The sequence below is a fragment of the Carcharhinus amblyrhynchos genome, chromosome 17 (assembly GCF_965287045.1).
Source record: "Carcharhinus amblyrhynchos chromosome 17, sCarAmb.v2.hapA, whole genome shotgun sequence".
NCBI lineage: Eukaryota > Metazoa > Chordata > Chondrichthyes > Carcharhiniformes > Carcharhinidae > Carcharhinus > Carcharhinus amblyrhynchos.
In genome coordinates, this window is record NC_137340.1 from 55,771,799 (window position 1) to 55,791,130 (window position 19,332).

At 45.7% G+C, this 19,332-nt stretch overlaps 1 protein-coding gene across 1 annotated transcript; it reads left to right on the plus strand.

The window, feature by feature from the left end:
- The first annotated feature begins 1,477 nt into the window (after positions 1 to 1,477).
- On the plus strand, positions 1,478 to 16,185 carry tlx1 (T cell leukemia homeobox 1). The gene is made up of 3 exons (XM_080205346.1): positions 1,478 to 1,925; positions 4,160 to 4,397; positions 15,963 to 16,185. The coding sequence occupies exons 1-3, from the start codon at positions 1,478 to 1,480 to the stop codon at positions 16,183 to 16,185; spliced, it is 909 nt and encodes a 302-aa protein (XP_080061472.1).
- Positions 16,186 to 19,332: the final 3,147 nt, after the last annotated feature.

The following is a 19,332-nucleotide window of genomic DNA, read 5'->3' on the forward strand; positions in this document are numbered from 1 at the left end:
ATCTGGGGGTGTGTGTGGGTGTCTGGGGGTGTGTGGGGGTATCCAGGGTGTGTGAGGGGGTGTCTGGTGTGTGTGTGTGTGGGTGTCTGGGGGGGTGTCTGGGTATCTGGGGGTGTGTGGGGGTGTCTGGTTTCTTTGTGCTGAGGTACAGATGAGGACAGGTGTCCCCTAACCCGCTGCTCACTGTGTGAAAGGCAGAGAGAGGGGGAGTGCGGCTCACACAAACCTTCCTCTGGGTCATTGACAATTGAAACTGAGATGACCAAACATGCGGCCCTTTATATGAATCAATTAAACCTTGTCTTTCGTTACAATTTACAATCGAATCCAATCTCCTCTTCCCGCCGATAATCTGAACAGGAATATCAGATTTTCCAATTCCGCTCTCAATGCGGAGATTGGTTGGAATTTTCGTTTGTTTTCATTTGAAATAATTCACTTTCAGATTTGGTTCATTTATTCCGCTGTTTTCAAATCATTTTCCACCTATCCGTAGTTTCTGCTCAAAGTTTCAATGGAATAAATCGGAATGATACTGAGGTTATTTGTAGAATAAATGGATTATAGTTTAGGAATTTGTGTTCAATCTTCTGAGGAATGTATTTTCCCGCTGATTTAACTATTGTCGGGGGTTTTGGGGGGAGGTTTTTGTCCTTGTTTTCTGTGTGTTGACAGAGTCACTTTCTCAAAGGCTTTCTGAAACCAATCCCACTGCCTGTGCAATCCCACTGCAATGAAATCTATATATTTACCTCCAAACCCACTTTGTCGCTGCACGCAGGAGTTTAAATTCAAATTCTTTATAGTCACCGAATATACCATCGTTTTTACAACCGCTTCCAATCGGTTTATCGCATTTTAAATGGAATAAGTACTTGTTTCTTTGCCGAGTCTGGGATTTTCGAACGAATGTTTCTGGTGATCAGTTTGTGAGTTGGAGAGAGAGTGTGATCTGGAAGCAGGAATTAGGATCAGGGATTAGGGACTGGAGGGGGTGAGTTATAAATTCTGATATTATGTAGAGATGTGTTTGTGTAGCAGAGCTTTCCACTGTGAATATTCGATGATAATAATCTGACCGGCTTGTCCCTGACCATGGAGAATGATCTTGCTGTGAGCTGTTGCAGTAAATAATTGGGGAGCTGGAAGCGCCTTTTCTGTCTGAATTTGGAGGGGGATTTATAAGGTTAGTGTCCTGACTGTCCCGGCTGTTTGTAAACTCTCCCCCTCCCCTCTCTCTGTCACTCAGTTCTCAGCCAATGATGATGAAGCCAGCCCACCATTCTGCCATGCATTCTGTCCCGGAGTTGTTACAAGGCAATGATTGATGTTTGAAGAGTTGTTCTGAAATCCTGTGCAAGCCGCGGCCTGGCCAGCTTGCGGGAGGGAAGGAGCGACACCAACCAGGCTTCTGATTAAAGAGACTGGCGGATCTCGGCTGGTGACCTCGAAAAGCATCACATTCCTGTGGGCCAGAATGGATCATTTACACCCTCACCACACTCACTCCCAGCACGAACCCATTAGCTTTGGAATAGATCAGATATTGAACAATCCGGAACAAGGGGGCTGCATGATCCCGAATTCCAGACTCCAAGATGTGGACTATGGACTGGGATGTATGGTGGGCGCCAGTTACAGTAACATGGCCATCAACTACACTAACAACGGCGGCGGGGGCTCCTACAGCAACTCCTGCAGCCTGGCCCCGCTGGCCGGCCCCTACGGGGTTAACCTGGCTATGGGCAACAACTTGAACCCGGCCGGTGTGATCCGAGTACCGGCCCATCGGCCCGTCACCACTGGGGTGCACCAGCCCATCAGCAGCGCAGTGTCAACTGTCCCCAACTCCAACAGCAACCTGAGCAATCTGACATTCCCCTGGATGGAGAGTAACAGGAGATACACCAAGGATAGATTCACAGGTAAGAGCAGAAAGTGAGAGGGAGAAAGGGAGAGAGAGATGGGGGGTGGATGGATGGGTCTCGCCGCCTTGACTCGCCACTCAAACTAACATTTAACTTTCCCTTTCATTTCACTGTTTGGGGTTGAAAATACATTTCAGATCCCTGGAATAATTTATCCAGTTATTCCTGTGTAAACCAGACGTGTGTGTGTGTCTATCTCATCTCAATGTATCCCATTTTTAAAATATTTCAGAATGTTGTGATTATAAGACAGTCTATCCTTTAAAAAATATTTTTTCTAATGTTTAAACACAGGCTTTAATGTTTTATTTCGTTATCAGTTTATGAAGGAACGGTTAAAATTCTGATTATTAAAAATAGCTTGTTAAAACATTCCGAATTGAGTGTGGAAATGTATTCCCGGATCTTTAACCTATGGAAAATATTCCTTAATTTTCAATAGCCTCACAAACATCATCCAGAGCCCGCTTGCTAAATTAAACACCCCACCTCTCAATGTTAAATAATCCTGTTCCGATCCCAGGATAATCTCTAAATCCCTTTCCAGAATTTAAATTCGAATCCAGTCTCCCTTTTCCCGTCATTTTCATTCTGCGTCTGAAAACTGTTGATGCCAGGGGCTTACTAATCTTTCCGGGAAACTATTCCCTATCAAAAATATTTAAACCGGGCAGAGGCTAAATTAATAATTGTATTTTTAGTTAAAAATAACTTGCATTTATTTACAAATTAAATGAAATTAATTTGGCGATTTAACGGGTACAATTTTAATCTCAAGTGCATTAATACGTTTTATACCATTTTAATATAACATTGGTGTATATTTAAATATAATTACAAATATCCTCAAATTCACCCATATATTAATTTATCATGTATCAAATTAAATCACTGGGTTTGTGAAGAATTAATTAATTGAGACAAATCCTGTTTGTAAAAATGTAGTTTTAAATTGGAGATTTTGGACATTCTAATTGCGGTTTAAATCCACATTTTTTTACTGCAAGTATTTTTACAATAACTTCTCTTTTACAATTTTTTTTCGAATGATTTCGATTCTGGGACAACTCCTGATTTGGGATTGGAAACTCAGACACTGTCCCTCCGCCTCATTTTATTCTGAAAACCTTCCTAGTTAATGAAATGTTCCGCGGGAACAGCATTGCGCTGGCGGCTTCGGACAGGCTCGCCCACATCTCCAAGGGCCCAAATGCGGGAAGCGGCTGGAAATGATTTCCAAACACCGCCTTGATTTAAAATACACTGATCCCCCGCACCCACCATCCTGGCACCCCCCAGACACCCCCAGACAGTCTGCCCCAGCATTAGTTTTCACTGGGTTTATTACAGAAACTCTAACCATTCTGTTCTCTATCAAATTCTCTGGCATTTTATCAGCTGCTCCGTTTTTCTCTCATTCTCTCTCTTCTATCGAATTCTCTCTATCTAATCCTATTTTCTATCCCGCCTTCTATATTTTATCCAATTCTCCAGCTCATTTTTCTATTATTTCTCTGTCTCATTCCCCTCTCCATTTTCTCTATTTTTTTACACTCTGTCTCTCTCCCTCACTCACTCTATTCCGTGTCTTGGTAAATTTGTCTCTATGTCTCTCTGTCTGTCTTTCACACCGCCTCACCCCCTCACACTGTTTCTCTCACTCCCTGTCCTCACCCCTTCACTCCCCTGTCCTCACCTCCTCACTCCCCTGTCCTCACCTCCTCACTCCCCTGTCCTCACCCCCTCACTCCCCTGTCCTCACCCCCTCACTCCCCTTCCCTCACTCCCCTTCCCTCACTCCCCTACCCTCACACACTCACTATTCTAACAGTTCTTGAATGAAACCCTACAATATCACCGCCCAGAATCCGGCACCTCCGGCCGTGAAAACACCAATTAAAATCAGGAATTGAGTTAATCTCCAGCCCACTGGGCCAGGAATCAGTGCTCGGCCGCAGAACTCGCTGAGAATGATCAGTGATGTGGGTAAATGAATATAATTAGGAGGGGACTGAGTGAGGAATGAGTACGGGATGCCTGGTGTTCATGTTCCAGTCCAGTTGATATTATGCTATGATCAAGAGAAACGAGGATATTGTCTCATTTTTCCTGGAGTGTGTTTTGGTGCTGTGTTTAAGGTGCTCTGAGGATGGTGTGAGTTTCATTGTGAATTGTCCCCTCTCCCTGATCAACACTAACACCTCTCTCTCCTTTTGCTGCTTGTGTTGTAGTGGCTCTGTCTCCCTTCACCGTGAGCCGCCGGATAGGACACCCTTACCAAAACAGAACTCCCCCCAAAAAGAAAAAGCCTCGGACTTCCTTCACTCGCTTACAGATCTGCGAATTGGAGAAACGCTTCCACCGTCAGAAATACCTGGCTTCCGCCGAGAGAGCGGCACTGGCCAAAGCTCTGAAAATGACTGACGCCCAAGTCAAAACCTGGTTCCAGAACCGGCGGACAAAGTGGAGGTAGGAGAGAGAACAGCCAGGATGCGAGGCTGGCCAGGGGACTGAAAGCCTGCCCCACTTTCCCCTCTCCCTCTCTTTTTCCCCAATACTCACCTCACGCCCTCTCTCTGTCCCCAATCCCCATCTCTCTCTCTCTCTTTCTCCCCCATTTCCCTCTCTTTTCTCCCCCTCTCTCTGTCCCCAATCCCCATCTCTCTCTCTCTCTCTCTCCATCTCCCTCTCTCTATCTTCTTTTTCCTTTCTCTCTCTCCCTCTCTCTGCCTTCAATCCCCCATGTTTCTCTCTCCCTCTCTGTTCCCAGTCCCCCCTACCTGTTTTTTTTCTAGGCGACTTCCTGCAAGCTGTGCCCAGCACACCTTAGAATTCTATCTTTTACTCTCGTTCTATGCTTCTAAAGCTTCATTCTAGTTCTTTTTTAACTCTCTAACAATGACACCCTAGCTATGACTGTAACACTACATTCTACACTCTCTGTTTTCCTTCTCTATGAACGGTACGTACCGCGCAAGAAACAATACTTTTCACTGTATACTAATATATGTGACAATAAAAATCAAATCAAAATTCTCTCTATCCTCAGTCCCAATATTGATCAGGGAGAGGGGACAATTCACAATTAAACTCACACTACCCTGACAGCCCCACTCAACTCAAACACAGCACCAAAACTCACTCCAGGGAAAATAAGACAATATTCATAGCATAATATCAACTGGACTGGAACATGAACACCAGGCGTCCCGTACTCATTCCTCACTCAGTCCCCTCCGAACTATATTCATTTACCCACATCACTCTCATCATTCTCAGCGAGTTCTGGTTTTTGTCCCCATCTCCTTCTCTCTCCCCTCTCTCTTTCCCCCCTGTCTCCACCCCTCCCCCCACCCCCCCCCCCCCCCCCCCCGCCCAACCCCAGCACTTTGGGAGTTTCTCGATGTTTTATATAACAGAGTGGGGATATGTGATTGGAAATTACAGGTAAGTAACCAGTTCCGTATACAACTGAGGAAGGAGAGAGTGTGAAAGGGACGGAGGGGGAGATGCGTGGAGCTGATTAGAAACACTGGGGCAGGTTAGTAAAACTCCCAAATCTGACATCAATTCCTGGCGAAAAACCATTGAAAAGTCGGCAAGCTTTGGGAGATTCGTTTCATACCTTAATCACAGCACACACAGAGCGGGAACATGTTAGAAAAGGTGATCCGGAGAGAAGGTGAAAGGATTTCAGTGACCGCAGGAACGGAACCAGCTGAGAGCCGTGAATTCTATAGAGAAAGCAGTGGGAAAGATATTTCCAAATCAGCTAGTGACTACAAGCCCCCTGTCACAGGGAGTGACTGGGACAGAGACACCCCAGGAGAGGCCGGATAAGCCCATGCGGGAGGAGGAGAGGGCTGGTGGGGTGGACTGGAGGAGAGAGGAGTCTCCTTACACCATGTCTGAACTCAATAAACACCAATCTTTACCGCATTCTCCCTCCAGCCGCACATACTGCAATCCCCTATACAAAATCCCCTTTAAACCGCAAACTGTTTACTCAATAATTCCTGATTATTCCCTGAAACAGATTCGTTCCAAACCATTCCCGCCGTTTCACACTCCAATCGAAACCAAATTTAGGAAGTGTTGGTGTTTATTGTAAATCCTGTCGAGTAAATTCTCCAGAACTCGCCCTCCCCGTTATTCCCCAATATCCACACTGTTCCCTCAATCGCCACCCCCATCCCCAAACTCCACTCAATCCGAATGGAGACCTTATTCCCGACTCCGCACAGTTTGTGTGTCAGGAATTCCGCAGGATACTGTCCTCGGCCACATTATCCCGGCTCGCCGCGGCTCCATTCCCACTCCCAGACCCAGGGAAGCTGCCGGTATCACCGCCTTCAAACCGGGAATTCCAGCCACCATCCCACCGGAGGGAACCTTCCTTCATCCGAGAAAAAACCCCGGAGAAAGCTGAGCAATCCCGGCCCAGAGGGAGAGAGAGAGAAAGAGATGGTTAAATAGTTTCAGAATTCTGGGACAGAATCGATTAGATTTGGAAACCTTTGTGAAGTGTTTAAACTCTAGGAAATAATTTAAAAGCCAAATGAGAATAGAATCGAATCCTCCAGTGCTGAAGGAGGCCATTCGGCCCTGCGAGTCTGCACTATCCACAATCCCACCCTATCCCTATATTTACCCTGCTAGTCCCCCTGACACTACGGGGCAATTTAACATCGCCAATCTACCTGGCTTTTGGACTGTGGGGGGAAACCGGAGCACCCAGAGGAAACCCACGCAGATACGGGGAGAACATGCAAACTCCACACAGACAGTGACCCGAGCCGGGAACCGAACCCGGGTCCCTGGCGCTGTAAGGGAGCAGTGCTAACCCACTGGGCCACGGTAGCAACAGTCACCATCTCCTTCTGGAAAAATCGAATGGAATAAAATCCGGATCTCTCAGATGTATAAAAATGACACCACCGCCTCTCCCCCTGCTTCATGCTGTGTCAGTTTGTTCTTAAATGCTATTGTCCGTTATTTGTCTCCACTACTCCTCGTAGTGAGTTCCACATTGTCACCACTTTCAGTTTTTCCTAAATTCCCAATTGGATACATTAGCTTTGTTAAAGGTCATCTGGAGTCGAAACGTCAGCTCTTTTCTCTCCTTACAGATGCTGCCAGACCTGCTGAGATTTTCCAATGGTTTCTCTTTTGGATATATTTGTAATCTTATAATTATGGTCGCTAGTTCAGTTTGCCTACAAGAAACGGTACTTTTTCCACGTCAACTCTGTCAAACCCTTTCAAATCTTCAAGACCTCAATCAGTTCACCTCAACTTTCCCTTCTGTTGTGGAAAGAGCCGCAGTCTGCTCAACCTTTCCTGATGATTAAAAAGCTCTTGATTCTGGATTATTCTAATAAACCTTTTTTGTATCTTCTCCAATGCCTCTATATCCTTTTTGTAATGTGGATTCTGGAACTGTTCACAGTACTTTGGCTGTTGTCTAAATTAAGTTTGATACAACTTTACTATAAAATTCCTGCTTTACAATTCGCCCTGTAAAAGTGAAGCCAGGTGCTTTGTTTCTTTTGTGCGGCATGATTAATCTGTGTCACTATGTTTAGTGAATTGTGCATCTAAATCCTCGCACCTCTGTGTTCCTCTATCCCATTTAGACACTTATTTTCCAAACAGTATGTGGTTTCTTATTCTTCCTACTAAAATATACTACTTCGCAATTATCTGAAATAAATTTAATTTGCTAATTACGCATCCATTCTGCCAGTTATGAGTGATTTTCCGTAATGATTACTGGGTGATTAGATTCCATTCTCTCCCGTTGGCGAGATGTCCCAGGAGAGTAAGAAATCTCACCCCACCGCAGCCCATCGCCGGCATCTCCACATCATGTCCCAGGAAACAAGAGGAAATCATTTTCTCCAGGCAACAAGTTCCTCTTCGATTTACTTCCTTATCTGGGTTGAGAATGGGATATTATTTTAACAGCAGTTATTCTCCCGCCTGTAGCCGCTCCCTGGGATGTTCTCCCACTCGCCCATCGATTGTCGCTGATTGACCTCAATCCAGAATATTCTCCAAATCAGAGAGATCTGGGATTGCTCTCGGTGTGAGCCTGTCTCGCTCCTTGTCTGTCTGCATCGCTGTTTCTCTCCGATACTCCAGAACCTACAAATTCCCCGCAATTTTCCAAAAACATCTAGGGGGATATTGAGTGGAAGCGGTTGTGACTGAAGAGCCGGGATTTGGGATAGGGTCACCCGGGGGAGGGTGGGGAGGTGGGTAGGTGTGTGGGGGGGGGGGTGGGGGAAGGAGGGTAGATGTGTGTTGGGGGGGAGGAGGTGGGTAGGTGTGTGAGGGGGAGGGAGGTAGGTAGGTATATATGGGGTGAGGGTGGGTGTTTTGGGACTGGGCGGTGGGTGTATGTGTTGGATGGTGGGGGTGAGGGGACTGGATGGGTGGGTGGGTTGGGGTGGAGGTGGGTGTTTTGTGACTGGGCAACTGGGCAGTGGGTGTGTGTGTGGGGGGGGGGGGGGGAGGTGGGGGTGAGGGGACTGGATGAGTAGCGGAACCGGGTGTTGGGGGGGGGGGCGGTCCTGGTGTCATTTTCTGTTAAACTTCACTCGGGAAGTTTTTGTTTGTGAGAAATCGAAATTTGATCAAATCGGAGCAAAAATACCCCCCCCCCCCCCCCCGTTAATTCTGTCTGCTTCCTTCTCCCTCCCTCCCTCTCTCTGTCTGTCTTTCATTGTGTGTATTTCATTCTCTCTGTTCCATTTACTTTGTGCGTATTTTTCATTCTCACCGTCTCTCTGATTTTCATTCTCTGTTCTGTTTTCCTCTTTCATTCTCTCTTTCTCTCTGTTTCATTTTTTTCTCTCTCTCACTGTTTCATTCCTTCTCTCTCTCTCATTGTTTCATTCTCTCTCTGGATTGTCTCTCAGTCTCTTTATTTCTCTCTCTCTCTCTCACTTCCCCCCTCTCTGAATCCCGGGGCCAGTTTATTATCCAGTAGCTCTGGGTCTGCTTTTGCCGCCGGTCTGTGGAGGGTTGCTTGGCCGGGCTCGGTAAGATTGAGTTGTTCCGCATCGGGGCTCCCTCACTCAGCGAGAGGGCAGGAGGTGCAAAATCCACCAGCCTCTGGAGCCTGGAATTCCCAAATTCCTGCTCCCAGGACCCGGGAGAGGAAAACATGGAAACCGGGAAAATGCTGGGAAGTTGAGAAGGGAGCAGATGGAATGGAAGGGAGAGAATTCCACTGATATGACACCGAGAATTGGGAAGAAGCCGGGAATTGGGATGAGGTTGGGAATTGGGATGCACTGTTCAGTGCAAAACTGCAAAGCCCATCCTGGAAAACACGGGGTGGATTGTGAGTTTTCTGGGATGGACATTCTCAGGGGAACAGTGCTGGGAAAGCAGGAATATTGTCCTGGATTATCTCGGTGTGCCCAGGATCGCTGTCTGTGTGTATCCTGGATAAGGAGCCAGCCTTGGGAAATCCCAAAAGGATTGCTTTTAAACATTCCTTCATCAGATTGCGGACAGGGATTTCTGGAACTGTCTGGAACCAAAGTGCCCCGGTTCAAATTAACTGGGATCAGGATCCGGAGCCCCCATGGATACAAATCTGTGAGTTCTATAAATGATCAGGATTAAATCACAGTCCACACTCGGCGAGAAAGAGTGAATTCTGCAATTCAGAAAAGAATTAAATAAACATTTGCATGGATAAAGCCGAGGAATAGGTTCCTCTTTGTGGCTGGGTCATTATCTCCGTCCATAGCAGAGATAGACATATTTATTCAGTAAAGGAAATCCAGGGTTATGGGGATAAAGCAGGAAAGTGGATTTGAAGATTATCACATCAGGTCAGCCACAATCTCATTGAATGGCAGAGCAGACTCAATGGGCCGAATGGTCCACTTTTGCTCCTAGGTTTTATGATCTTATTATGAACAGTACAGAATCAGAGGCCGAATGGTCTTTGTGCTGTAATGATAGTATTCTATTATTCAATGATTTGATTTATTATTGTCACGTGTATTAGTATACAGTGAAAAGTATTGTTTCTTACGCACTATACAGACAAAGCATACTGTTCCTAGAGGAGGAAACGAGAGAGTGCAGAATGTAGTGTTACAGTCACAGCGAGGGTGTAGAGAAAGATCAACTTAACGCGAGGTGGGTCCATTCAAAAGTCTGATGACAGCAGGAAAGAAGCTGTTCTTGAGTCGGTCGGTACGGGACCTCAGACTTTTGTATCTTTTCGCCGTTGGAAGAAGATGGAAGAAAGTATGTCCAGGATGCGTGGGGTCCTTGATTGTGCTGGCTGCTTTTCTGAGGCGGCGAGAAGTGGAGACAGAGTCAATGGATGGGAGGCTGGTTTGTGTGATGGGATTGGGCTACATTCATGACGGCACGGTAGCACAGTGGTTAGCACTGCTGCTTCACAGCTCCAGGGTCCTGGGTTCGATTCTTGGCTCAGGTCGCTGTCTGTGTGGCGTTTGCACATTCTCCTCATGTCTGCATGGGTTTCCTCCGGGTGCTCGGGTTTCCTCCCACAGTCCAAAGATGTGTGGGTTAGGTTGATTGGCCATGCTAAAATTGCCCCTTAGTGTCCTGGGATGAGTAGGGGTATGGGGATAGGGCCTGGGGTGGGATTGTGGTCGGTGCAGACTCAGTGGGCCGAAGGGCCTCTTTCTGCGCTGTAGGGTTCTATGATTCTATGTAGTTTCTTGCGGTCTTGGGCAGAGCAGGAGCCCATTACCAAGCTGTGATACAACCAGAAAGAATGCTTTCTATGGTGCAATTGTGTGAGTGACGGAACGGTGATATATTTCTAAGTCAGAATGGTGAGTGATTTGGAGGGGAACCTCCAGGTGGGGGTGTTCCCAGGTATGTGCTGCTCTTGTCCTTCTAGATGGTCGTGGTCATGGGTTTGGAAGGCACTGCCTGAAGAACCTTGGTGAGTTGCTGCAGTGCAGCTAGTAAATGATACACTTGACTGCCACTGTTCATCAATGGTGGAGGGAGTGACTGTTGAAGATGTTGGGTGGGCTGCTTTGTCCCAGATAGTATTGAACTTCTTGAGTGTTGTTGGAGCTGCACTCATCCAGGCAAGTGGAGAGTATTCCATCACATGCTTGACCTGTGCCTTGTAGATGGTGGATAGGCTTTGGGAATCAGGAGGTGAGTTACTCACTGTGGGATTCCCAACCTCTGACCTGCTCTTATAACCATAGTATTTCTATGGCAAGTCCAGTTCAGTTTCTGGTCAGTGGTAACCCCAGGAAGTTGTTAGTGGTGGATTCAGCAATGATGCTGTTCTTGTCAAGAAGACAATGGTTAGATTCTCTCTTGTTGGAGACAATCATTGTCTGGCACTTGGGTGGCACGAATGTTATTTGCCACTTGTCAGCCTAAGCTTGCATTCTGTCCAGATCCTGAACATGGACTGCTTCAGTATCTGAGGAGTCGTGAGTGGTGCTGAACATTGTGCAATCATCAGCGAACAGCCCCACTTCTGACCTTATGAAGTAGGGAAGGTCACTGATGAAGCAGCTGAAGATGGTTGGGCCTCAGACACTCCCTGAGGGACTCCTGCAGAGATGTCCTGGAGCTGAGACAATTGAGCTCCAACCACCACAACCATCTTCCTTTGTACCAGTTATGGATCCAACCAGTGGAGAGTTTGCTCCCCCCGATAGCCATTGACTCCAGTATTGCCAGGGCTCCTTGATACCACACTCAGTTGAATGTGGCCTTGATGTCCAGGGCTTCACTCTCACCTCACCTCTGGAATTCAGCTCATTTGCCATGTTTGAACCAAGGCTGTAATGAGATCAGGAGCTGAGTGACCCCCTGGCAGAACCCAAACTGGGCATCGCTGAGCAGGTTATTACTGAGTAAGTACAACTTAATAACTTTGGCCGGACTGGATTTGTCCTGCTTTTTGTATTAAGGACATACCTGGGCAATTTCCCACATTGTCGGGTAGATTCCAGTATTGTGACTGTACTGGAAGAGCTTGGTTGTGGGAGCGACAAGTTCTGGAGCACAAGTCTTCAGTACTATTGCTGGAATATTGTTAGGGTCAGTCACCTTTGCAGTATCCAGTGCCTCCACTCATTCCTCAATATCAAAACAGGGCTTTTGATATTTGATAATAATCCACACCAGAGGTTATTCACCAAAGTGAAAAAACATGAATGGTAGATAACCTAATGATCTGGATTGCTAATGGGGAGGGGGATGAGGGGTAGAGCCAGAGAGAGAGGGTAAAGGGTATGTACTCTGATTGCTGTTGTGACAGCTGATGTTTCCCAGGGAACTGTTCCTGGGGTCTCAGCTTCTCACTGTATTTGCTAATGAATTGGATGGAGATTATGTTGGAATCCAAAGATGCAGAACACACTCAGTGGGAAGTGTCAGTGAGTTACCTCGATGGGACTAGCGAGTTGAAAGTGACAGAGACAGATTAAATAATTGAGCAAATCTGTAACCAATAAAGTTCAGTGTGAAGGAATGTCATCCACTTTGGAATGGGGAAAAGTGGGTCAGGTTATCTTATCAATGGTGAGAAACTAGGAAGTGTGAAGCAACAAATCAATGTCCTTAAAAACAAACCACGCAAATAATGAACAGGTAGATAAAGACACTTGTCCTTGTGCTTCTACCCATGTGTGTGTGAGAGTGTGTTTGTGTGTGTGCGCGTGAGCAGGTCCATGTGTGTGGGTGAGTGGGTATGTGCGATTCTCTGCATGTGTGAAGATCTCAGTCATGTGTGTGTGTGTGTGTGTGTGTGTGTGTGTGTGTGTGTGTGTGTGTGTGTGTGTGTGTGTGTGTGTGTGTGTCTGTCTGTCTGTCTGTCTCTGTCAGTCTATAATTTCTCTGTCTCTTTGTTTTGAGACTCACTGTTCCTCTTATGTGAGGATCGCTGTCTTTTATGTGGAGTGTTTTGTGCTTGGTTCTTCTGAATGATTTTTGAGTGTATTTTCACTGGGTCCAGCAACTCTGTGAGACAGTGTATCAAACACATTAATAATGTAATGGTTTGTTTCTGGGACGGGGGATTACATTCCTGATAAACATTATTGAATAAAGGAGGTGATAATGAAGATGAGAAATGGTTCATGTTCAGGACATGTTCGGCACAACTTTGTGGGCCGAAGGGCCTGTATTGTGCTGTAGTTTTTCTATGTTTCTATGGTTGTATAATTGGGCAGTTCCTGGGGACTGTTGCACTTGCTCTGTCCAATGAGAGGTTGAAAATTGATTTGGTGGAAAACTCTATTTTGTTACCTGTTCTTATTCCAGACCCCCCCACCCCCACCCAACCCTCGCCTGTGAGCATCTGCACTATTCCAATGAACCTAAACACTAAGTCAAACCTCACCGTCTACTTCACAATCTCCCAGTCTCAGAAATAGGGAGTCACACGGAAACATTTTTACACAGAGAAGGGCAGAGAATTTAGTAGTTACTTTCAGGAGGGAAATTGATGAATATACAAAGGGAAACAATTTGTAGAGCTCTGGGAAAAGAGTGGGATTAAAAATGGGCCAAATGGCTCTTTCTGTGCGTTCTCATTCTGTGATTCTGTTGACCTATATTCTTAACTTCAGACCTGACCTGTCTCTCTCTCTGCCTTTCCCTGTCTCTCTCTCTCTCTCCCCCCTCTCTCTCTCTGTCTTTCCCTGTCTCTCTCTCTCTCTCTCCCCCCTCTCTCCCTCTGCCTTTCCCTGTCTCTCTCTCTCTCCCCCCTCTCTCTCTCTGCCTTTCCCTGTCTCTCTCTCTCTCCCCCCCTCTCTCTCTGCCTTTCCCTGTCTCTCTCTCTCTCTCCCCCCTCTCTCTCTCTGCCTTTCCCTGTCTCTCTCTCTCTCCCCCCCTCTCTCTCTGTCTTTCCCTGTCTCTCTCCCCCCTCTCTCTCTGCCTTTCCCTGTCTCTCTCTCTCTCCCCCCTCTCTCCCTCTGCCTTTCCCTGTCTCTCTCTCTCTCCCCCCTCTCTCTCTCTGCCTTTCCCTGTCTCTCTCTCTCTCCCCCCCTCTCTCTCTGTCTTTCCCTGTCTCTCTCTCTCTCTCTCCCCCCTCTCTCCCTCTGCCTTTCCCTGTCTCTCTCTCTCTCCCCCTCTCTCTCTGCCTTTCCCTGTCTCTCTCCCCCCTCTCTCTCTGCCTTTCCCTGTCTCTCTCCCCCCTCTCTCTCTGCCTTTCCCTGTCTCTCTCTCTCTCTCCCCCCTCTCTCCCTGCCTCTCCCTGTCTCTCTTTCTCTCTCTCTCTCTGTCCTCACTAATTACCTCACTACTCCATCGCTTCACTATCTGGCCAACTCACTTCTCTTTTTCAGACATTCCTTAAAAGTTGTCTCTTTGACCAAGTTTTTGGTCACCTGACCTAATATCCTATTACAGGGCTGAATGTAGTTTGTTTGACAACATTCCTTGAAGCACTTTGGGATGTTTTGCTGTTTAAAAGGTGCAATATAAATCCAAGTTGTTGGCGTTTTGTGTTTTCTGCGAGGAGAACAACAGTTATTTAATTATTTCCTGTCCTCCAGCTAAGTAGTTCATTCTGGATATTTAGATTCATAGTCATCGAGGTTTACAGCATGGGAACAGGCCCTTCGGCCCAACTTATCCTTGTCACCCTTTTTTTAACCACTAAGCTAGTCCCAATTGCTTACATTTCACCCATAACCCTTCTATACTTATCTTATCCATGTAACTGTCTAAACACTTCTTAAAAGATAAATTTGTACCCGCCTCTACTACTGCCTCTGGCAGCTTGTTCCAGACACTCATCACCCTCTGTGTGAAAAAATTGCCCCTCTGGACACTTTTGTATCTCTCCCCTCTCACCTTCTAGTTTTAGACTCCCCTACCTTTGGGAAAAGATATTGACTATCTCGCTGATCTGTGCCCCTCATTATTTTATAGACCTCTATAAGATCACCCCTCAGCCTTCTACGCTCCAAAGAAAAAAGTCCCAGTCTATTCAGCCTCTCCTTATAACTCAATCCATCAAGTCCCAGTAGTATCCTAGTAAATCTTTTCTGCACTCTTTCAGAGGGCCGGAGGTTTAGGGTAATTGACAAGCAACCCAGAGGGGGGGATAAAGTTTTTAACACAGTGGGTTGTTGTGATCTAGAAGGCGCTGCCTGAAAGGGCGGTGGAAGCAGATTCAACAAGAACTTCCCAAAGAGGGAATTGGGGGAATCCTCAAAAAGGACCCATTTGCAGGGCTGTGGGGGATGAGATTAATTGGACAGCTTTTGCAAAGAGGCAGCACAGGTGCAATGGCTCGAATGACTGTATTTTAATCATTTAATTTCACTTTTTCAACATCTGCGAAATGATTTTTTTTATCCACAGCGAGTAAACAGGTGTCACCAGCTCCATGGTAAATCCCAAAGTGCAGCTAGAGTTACTTGGCCAACTGATATGATGTGGAGATGCCGGCGTTGGACTGGGGTAAGCACAGTAAGAAGTCTCACAACACCAGGTTAAAGTCCAACAGGTTTATTTGGAATCACGAGCTTTCGGAGCACTGCCCCTTCATCAGGTCCTTCAGCAGCACTCCGAAAGCTCGTGATTCCAAATAAACCTGCTGGACTTTAACCTGGTGTTGTGAGACTCCTCACTGTACCTACTGACACTCCGTGGGTTGGGTGTTCCCAGAATGTCCAAGGAACAAGTTCAAATGAAGCGTTTTTTAAAGCCAAGTTTTAAAACAATTTGCATTAATATAGCACCTTTAACATGCAGAATAGCCCAAAGTAATGTTATCAAAGGTTTGATGCAGAATCACTGCTCGGACAGTGGATTTTTTGCTGTGTCTGAATGGAGGAATGGGGAGGGTTAAGGAGAGAATTCCAGAGGGGGCAGTAATTCTGGATTTAGAGATTAAGTCCTCTGAAGGAGTTGGCCTTTTAGAGGGGCTAGTTCCACACAGGGGTCTCTGTGAGATAGACTGGGGTATGGTGTGATTAGAGGGATGGTGTGACTGACAGACTCTCTCTGCTTTATCCTTCTGCTTGCTGCTGGACTGTTTGAAACAAGGAGGCAGACAGCGGAGGAGCGAGAGGCAGAACGGCAACAAGCGAACCGCATCCTGATGCAACTACAGCAAGAAGCTTTCCAGAAATCCCTCAGTCAACCCATCCAGCCTGACCCCATCTGTCTGCACAACTCATCCCTGTATGCCCTGCAGAATCTGCAGCCATGGTCTGATGACAGCACCAAGATCGCCTCTGTCACCTCCGTGGCCTCGTCCTGTGAATAAGATCCTGCGATTATTTGGAGTTTTAGAGAAGAAGGTCACCTGGATTTCTCTGTTTTTTGTTGTTCTTGTGGCAAAGAGAGAGACTCAGACAGAAAGTGTCCAGTCAAACTGAATGCCTGTGGGTGTCAGCAGTGGCCAGTTCCCATCTCCACACCTCCTGGTCCTCTCAAACACACTGCTGGGATTTTCCCACTGGGATCCGGTTACTGCCGGAGTCCTGAGCTCCCAGAATTGATTAGAAAGGAAACAAGGTGGTCGTGAAATATCTAAATCTCTTCTTCAGCGAAATCGGCACAGAAAGGAAATGATTTCAAATGTAACAGGAACTCAGTGACAGGAACACCAGGAGTCCGACAGACACAGAGTCAGATAGAGACACAGACAGAGCCAGAAAGCTGGAGACAGAGTCACAGACTCTGAGACAGACAGACACAAACAGTCTCCAGTTAGATAGTCACAGAGACAGATAAATAGACACAGACAGACAGATATTAGAGACAGACACAGACAGACAGATACCAAGAGACAGACTGACAGATACTTAGAGGCAGACACAGACAGACAGATATCTAGAGACAGGCATAGACTGACAGATACCTAGAGACAAATACAAACAGACATACCTACAGAAAATGCTGACACATTGGACACACGCAGTGGACTGGAGGATCAATGCTTGTTGTAAAATGAAATGACACAAGAACAGTGAGAAGTCCATGCAGTACCAGGCCCTGTATCCAGGTGTATGCACCCACATTAACTCTCTGTCCAATCTCACAGCAGCCTGAAGGCTGGGTTCTGGGACCTGTGCAGTCAGTTACAGAGAAGCTACTGTGAGTATTGAGGAATATCAACTTCCGTTTCTGAACCAAAAGGCAATGGTGAAATATTAATCAGTCAGTAACCCCATTGGACATGCGACTGAGCGCATTCAGACAAAGAGGGAATAAGTTGGGTTTCTCGGAGAATCTGACAGCTTCACTTTTACTGAGAGCAGTTTCACATTCCAGGTAGAATTTCTTACAAAAAAGCTGAATTCAAGTTCTCAAATTTCTATGGTTGGATTGGAGTACCTGTTGTACGAATTACCAGCCCAAAATGTGAGCATGAGAGCACTGTATATAAGAACAGAGAGCCCTCAGTAAGAGGATGGTAAATGGAATGGGATTATTAAGTTGCTGCATTTTGTGCGTGGATCTAATCAATCCACTCTGTTGCCCAATTTCTTCACAATATGTTAGTAATAGTGGCTCTCAGTTTCACCAGCTTGCAAGTCCACAGAACAGATCAGTACAGAGGGAAAACAGAATTGCACAGTTTACACAACCCCTTTTTTAAAATGGGAAAATATGTCCATTCTCAATTATTGGTGAGTTTGTGCACAAACATTGCTTCAATTCATCAGTAAGATGTTTTTTGTTATTCAAACTAATGTTTAGTCTTCAGTGGGACTCATTATCCTACAAGACAAATAGTGAGTACACTTTAAAAGAGATGTGAAAGACAGCTTTCTGTCCTCTATATAGATATATATAAATATATAAATATATAAAATAATGGTTAAAAATTAGTGATGAAAGTATTTTGTTTTCTGAAGGTCAGTGTTAATATTAAACGTGTCTGCTCAGAATCTTGCTGAAATTCCTGATGATTCCAGCATGCAGACCCCTTTCTAAAAATGGACCCAGCTTTCAAAATAAGTTATGCACTTACGATCACTATTTTCTGTAATCAACTTTCTACAATTCTTGTGTAAATTATGACGAAAATGAAAAAAAAAACAGAAGTTAGTTCTGCCAGCACTACACCCTGTAACTGAAGAGTCTCTGATTTATTTTTATATGAGAAAAATGCTCTGGGAGAAGAGATGTCACGGTGAAACTACTCCCAATGATGTCAACTGCCAATGCTGGGAATCAGAAATGAAGGTAAAAAGCAGTGAAAATGCACAGGCGTTCAGTCAGCATCTGAAAGGAATAAAGATCTCACATTTTCAAACCCAATTTCACAGCCTCGGGATGTCCTACACAATCAATGTGATACTTTTTTAATTGCCGTCAAATGTAGGCAATAAATTGTACACAGTAAGATCCCACAGACAGCAGTGTGATAGTGACTGGGTAAATTGTTTTTATTGATTTTCAGTGAGTAATAAATATTGATACTGGGGAGGACTCCATGTCAAGGCTTTGAGTGCGAATGCACTGATGCAGTTGGTGCTACCTTAGCTGAGGTACAAACTTGGTCTCTCTTTCTGTCTCTCAGATGCTGATGGGCCTTCTCTGTATTTCACCAGCTAAAGCTTGCATTTACATAGAACCTTTGGCACGGCGAAACAAGCCAAGGCATTATTTCCACCAAGCTTTTCCAAAATGTTTATTTTATCCACAATCACTTTCCTCCTTCGCCAGGGAATGAGATTTTTGTTACTTGAACAGCTTTGATTTGCAGTATTTGGGATGTCCAATTTACTCCACCCAACCAATCAGCACCCAGACAATCAAGCAGCTCAATCCTATTGGCCAATGTTGCTCCTACTTGATGGGTTGTTGGGATTGGGAGTTTGGGAAGAGCTTCTTCTCGGTGTCTCATTGATAATTGCTGTTCAATTGGAACGCTGGTATTTGTTCATATCAGCAACTTGGGATGTCTGGGAATTCACACGGACATGGATTGAAACTTGATACAGTTTACAATCAGTCACTGAGTGGAAATGCTTCAGACACTCCTCATATACAATCTTTCAATCTGCCTGTTAGTTTGTCGGATATTCCTCCCCACAGTTACTGCCAACATCCTCCTCATTACAGAGCCCTTTGAGTTTTGTAGAGTTGTTATTTTTTTATCAAACCCTGGAGTTTCCAGCCTGTTTCTCCATCAATCAGTGTTTACACAATGTAAATAAAAAATGAATTGTTTTTATTTGTGTCTTTTCTTACTGAGTTCCAACTGGTATCAAACTTGTGATGATTCTTTGAATCACCATAATCTCCCCAGGATAATCTCCCCAGGATAATCTCACCGGGACAATCTCACCGGGACAATCTCACCAGGACAATCTCACCGGGACAATCTCCCCAGGATAATCTCCCCAGGATAATCTCCCCAGGATAATCTCACCAGGATAATCTCACCAGGACAATCTCA

Excerpts from the sequence above, each read along its gene's own strand:
- tlx1 (XM_080205346.1), top strand. The coding sequence starts at position 1,478 with ATGGATCATTTACACCCTCACCACACTCACTCCCAGCACGAACCCATT. Across the intron at positions 1,926-4,159 it reads CACCAAGGATAGATTCACAG|TGGCTCTGTCTCCCTTCACC; the intron begins GTAAGAGCAGAA and ends CTTGTGTTGTAG. Across the intron at positions 4,398-15,962 it reads AACCGGCGGACAAAGTGGAG|GAGGCAGACAGCGGAGGAGC; the intron begins GTAGGAGAGAGA and ends GTTTGAAACAAG.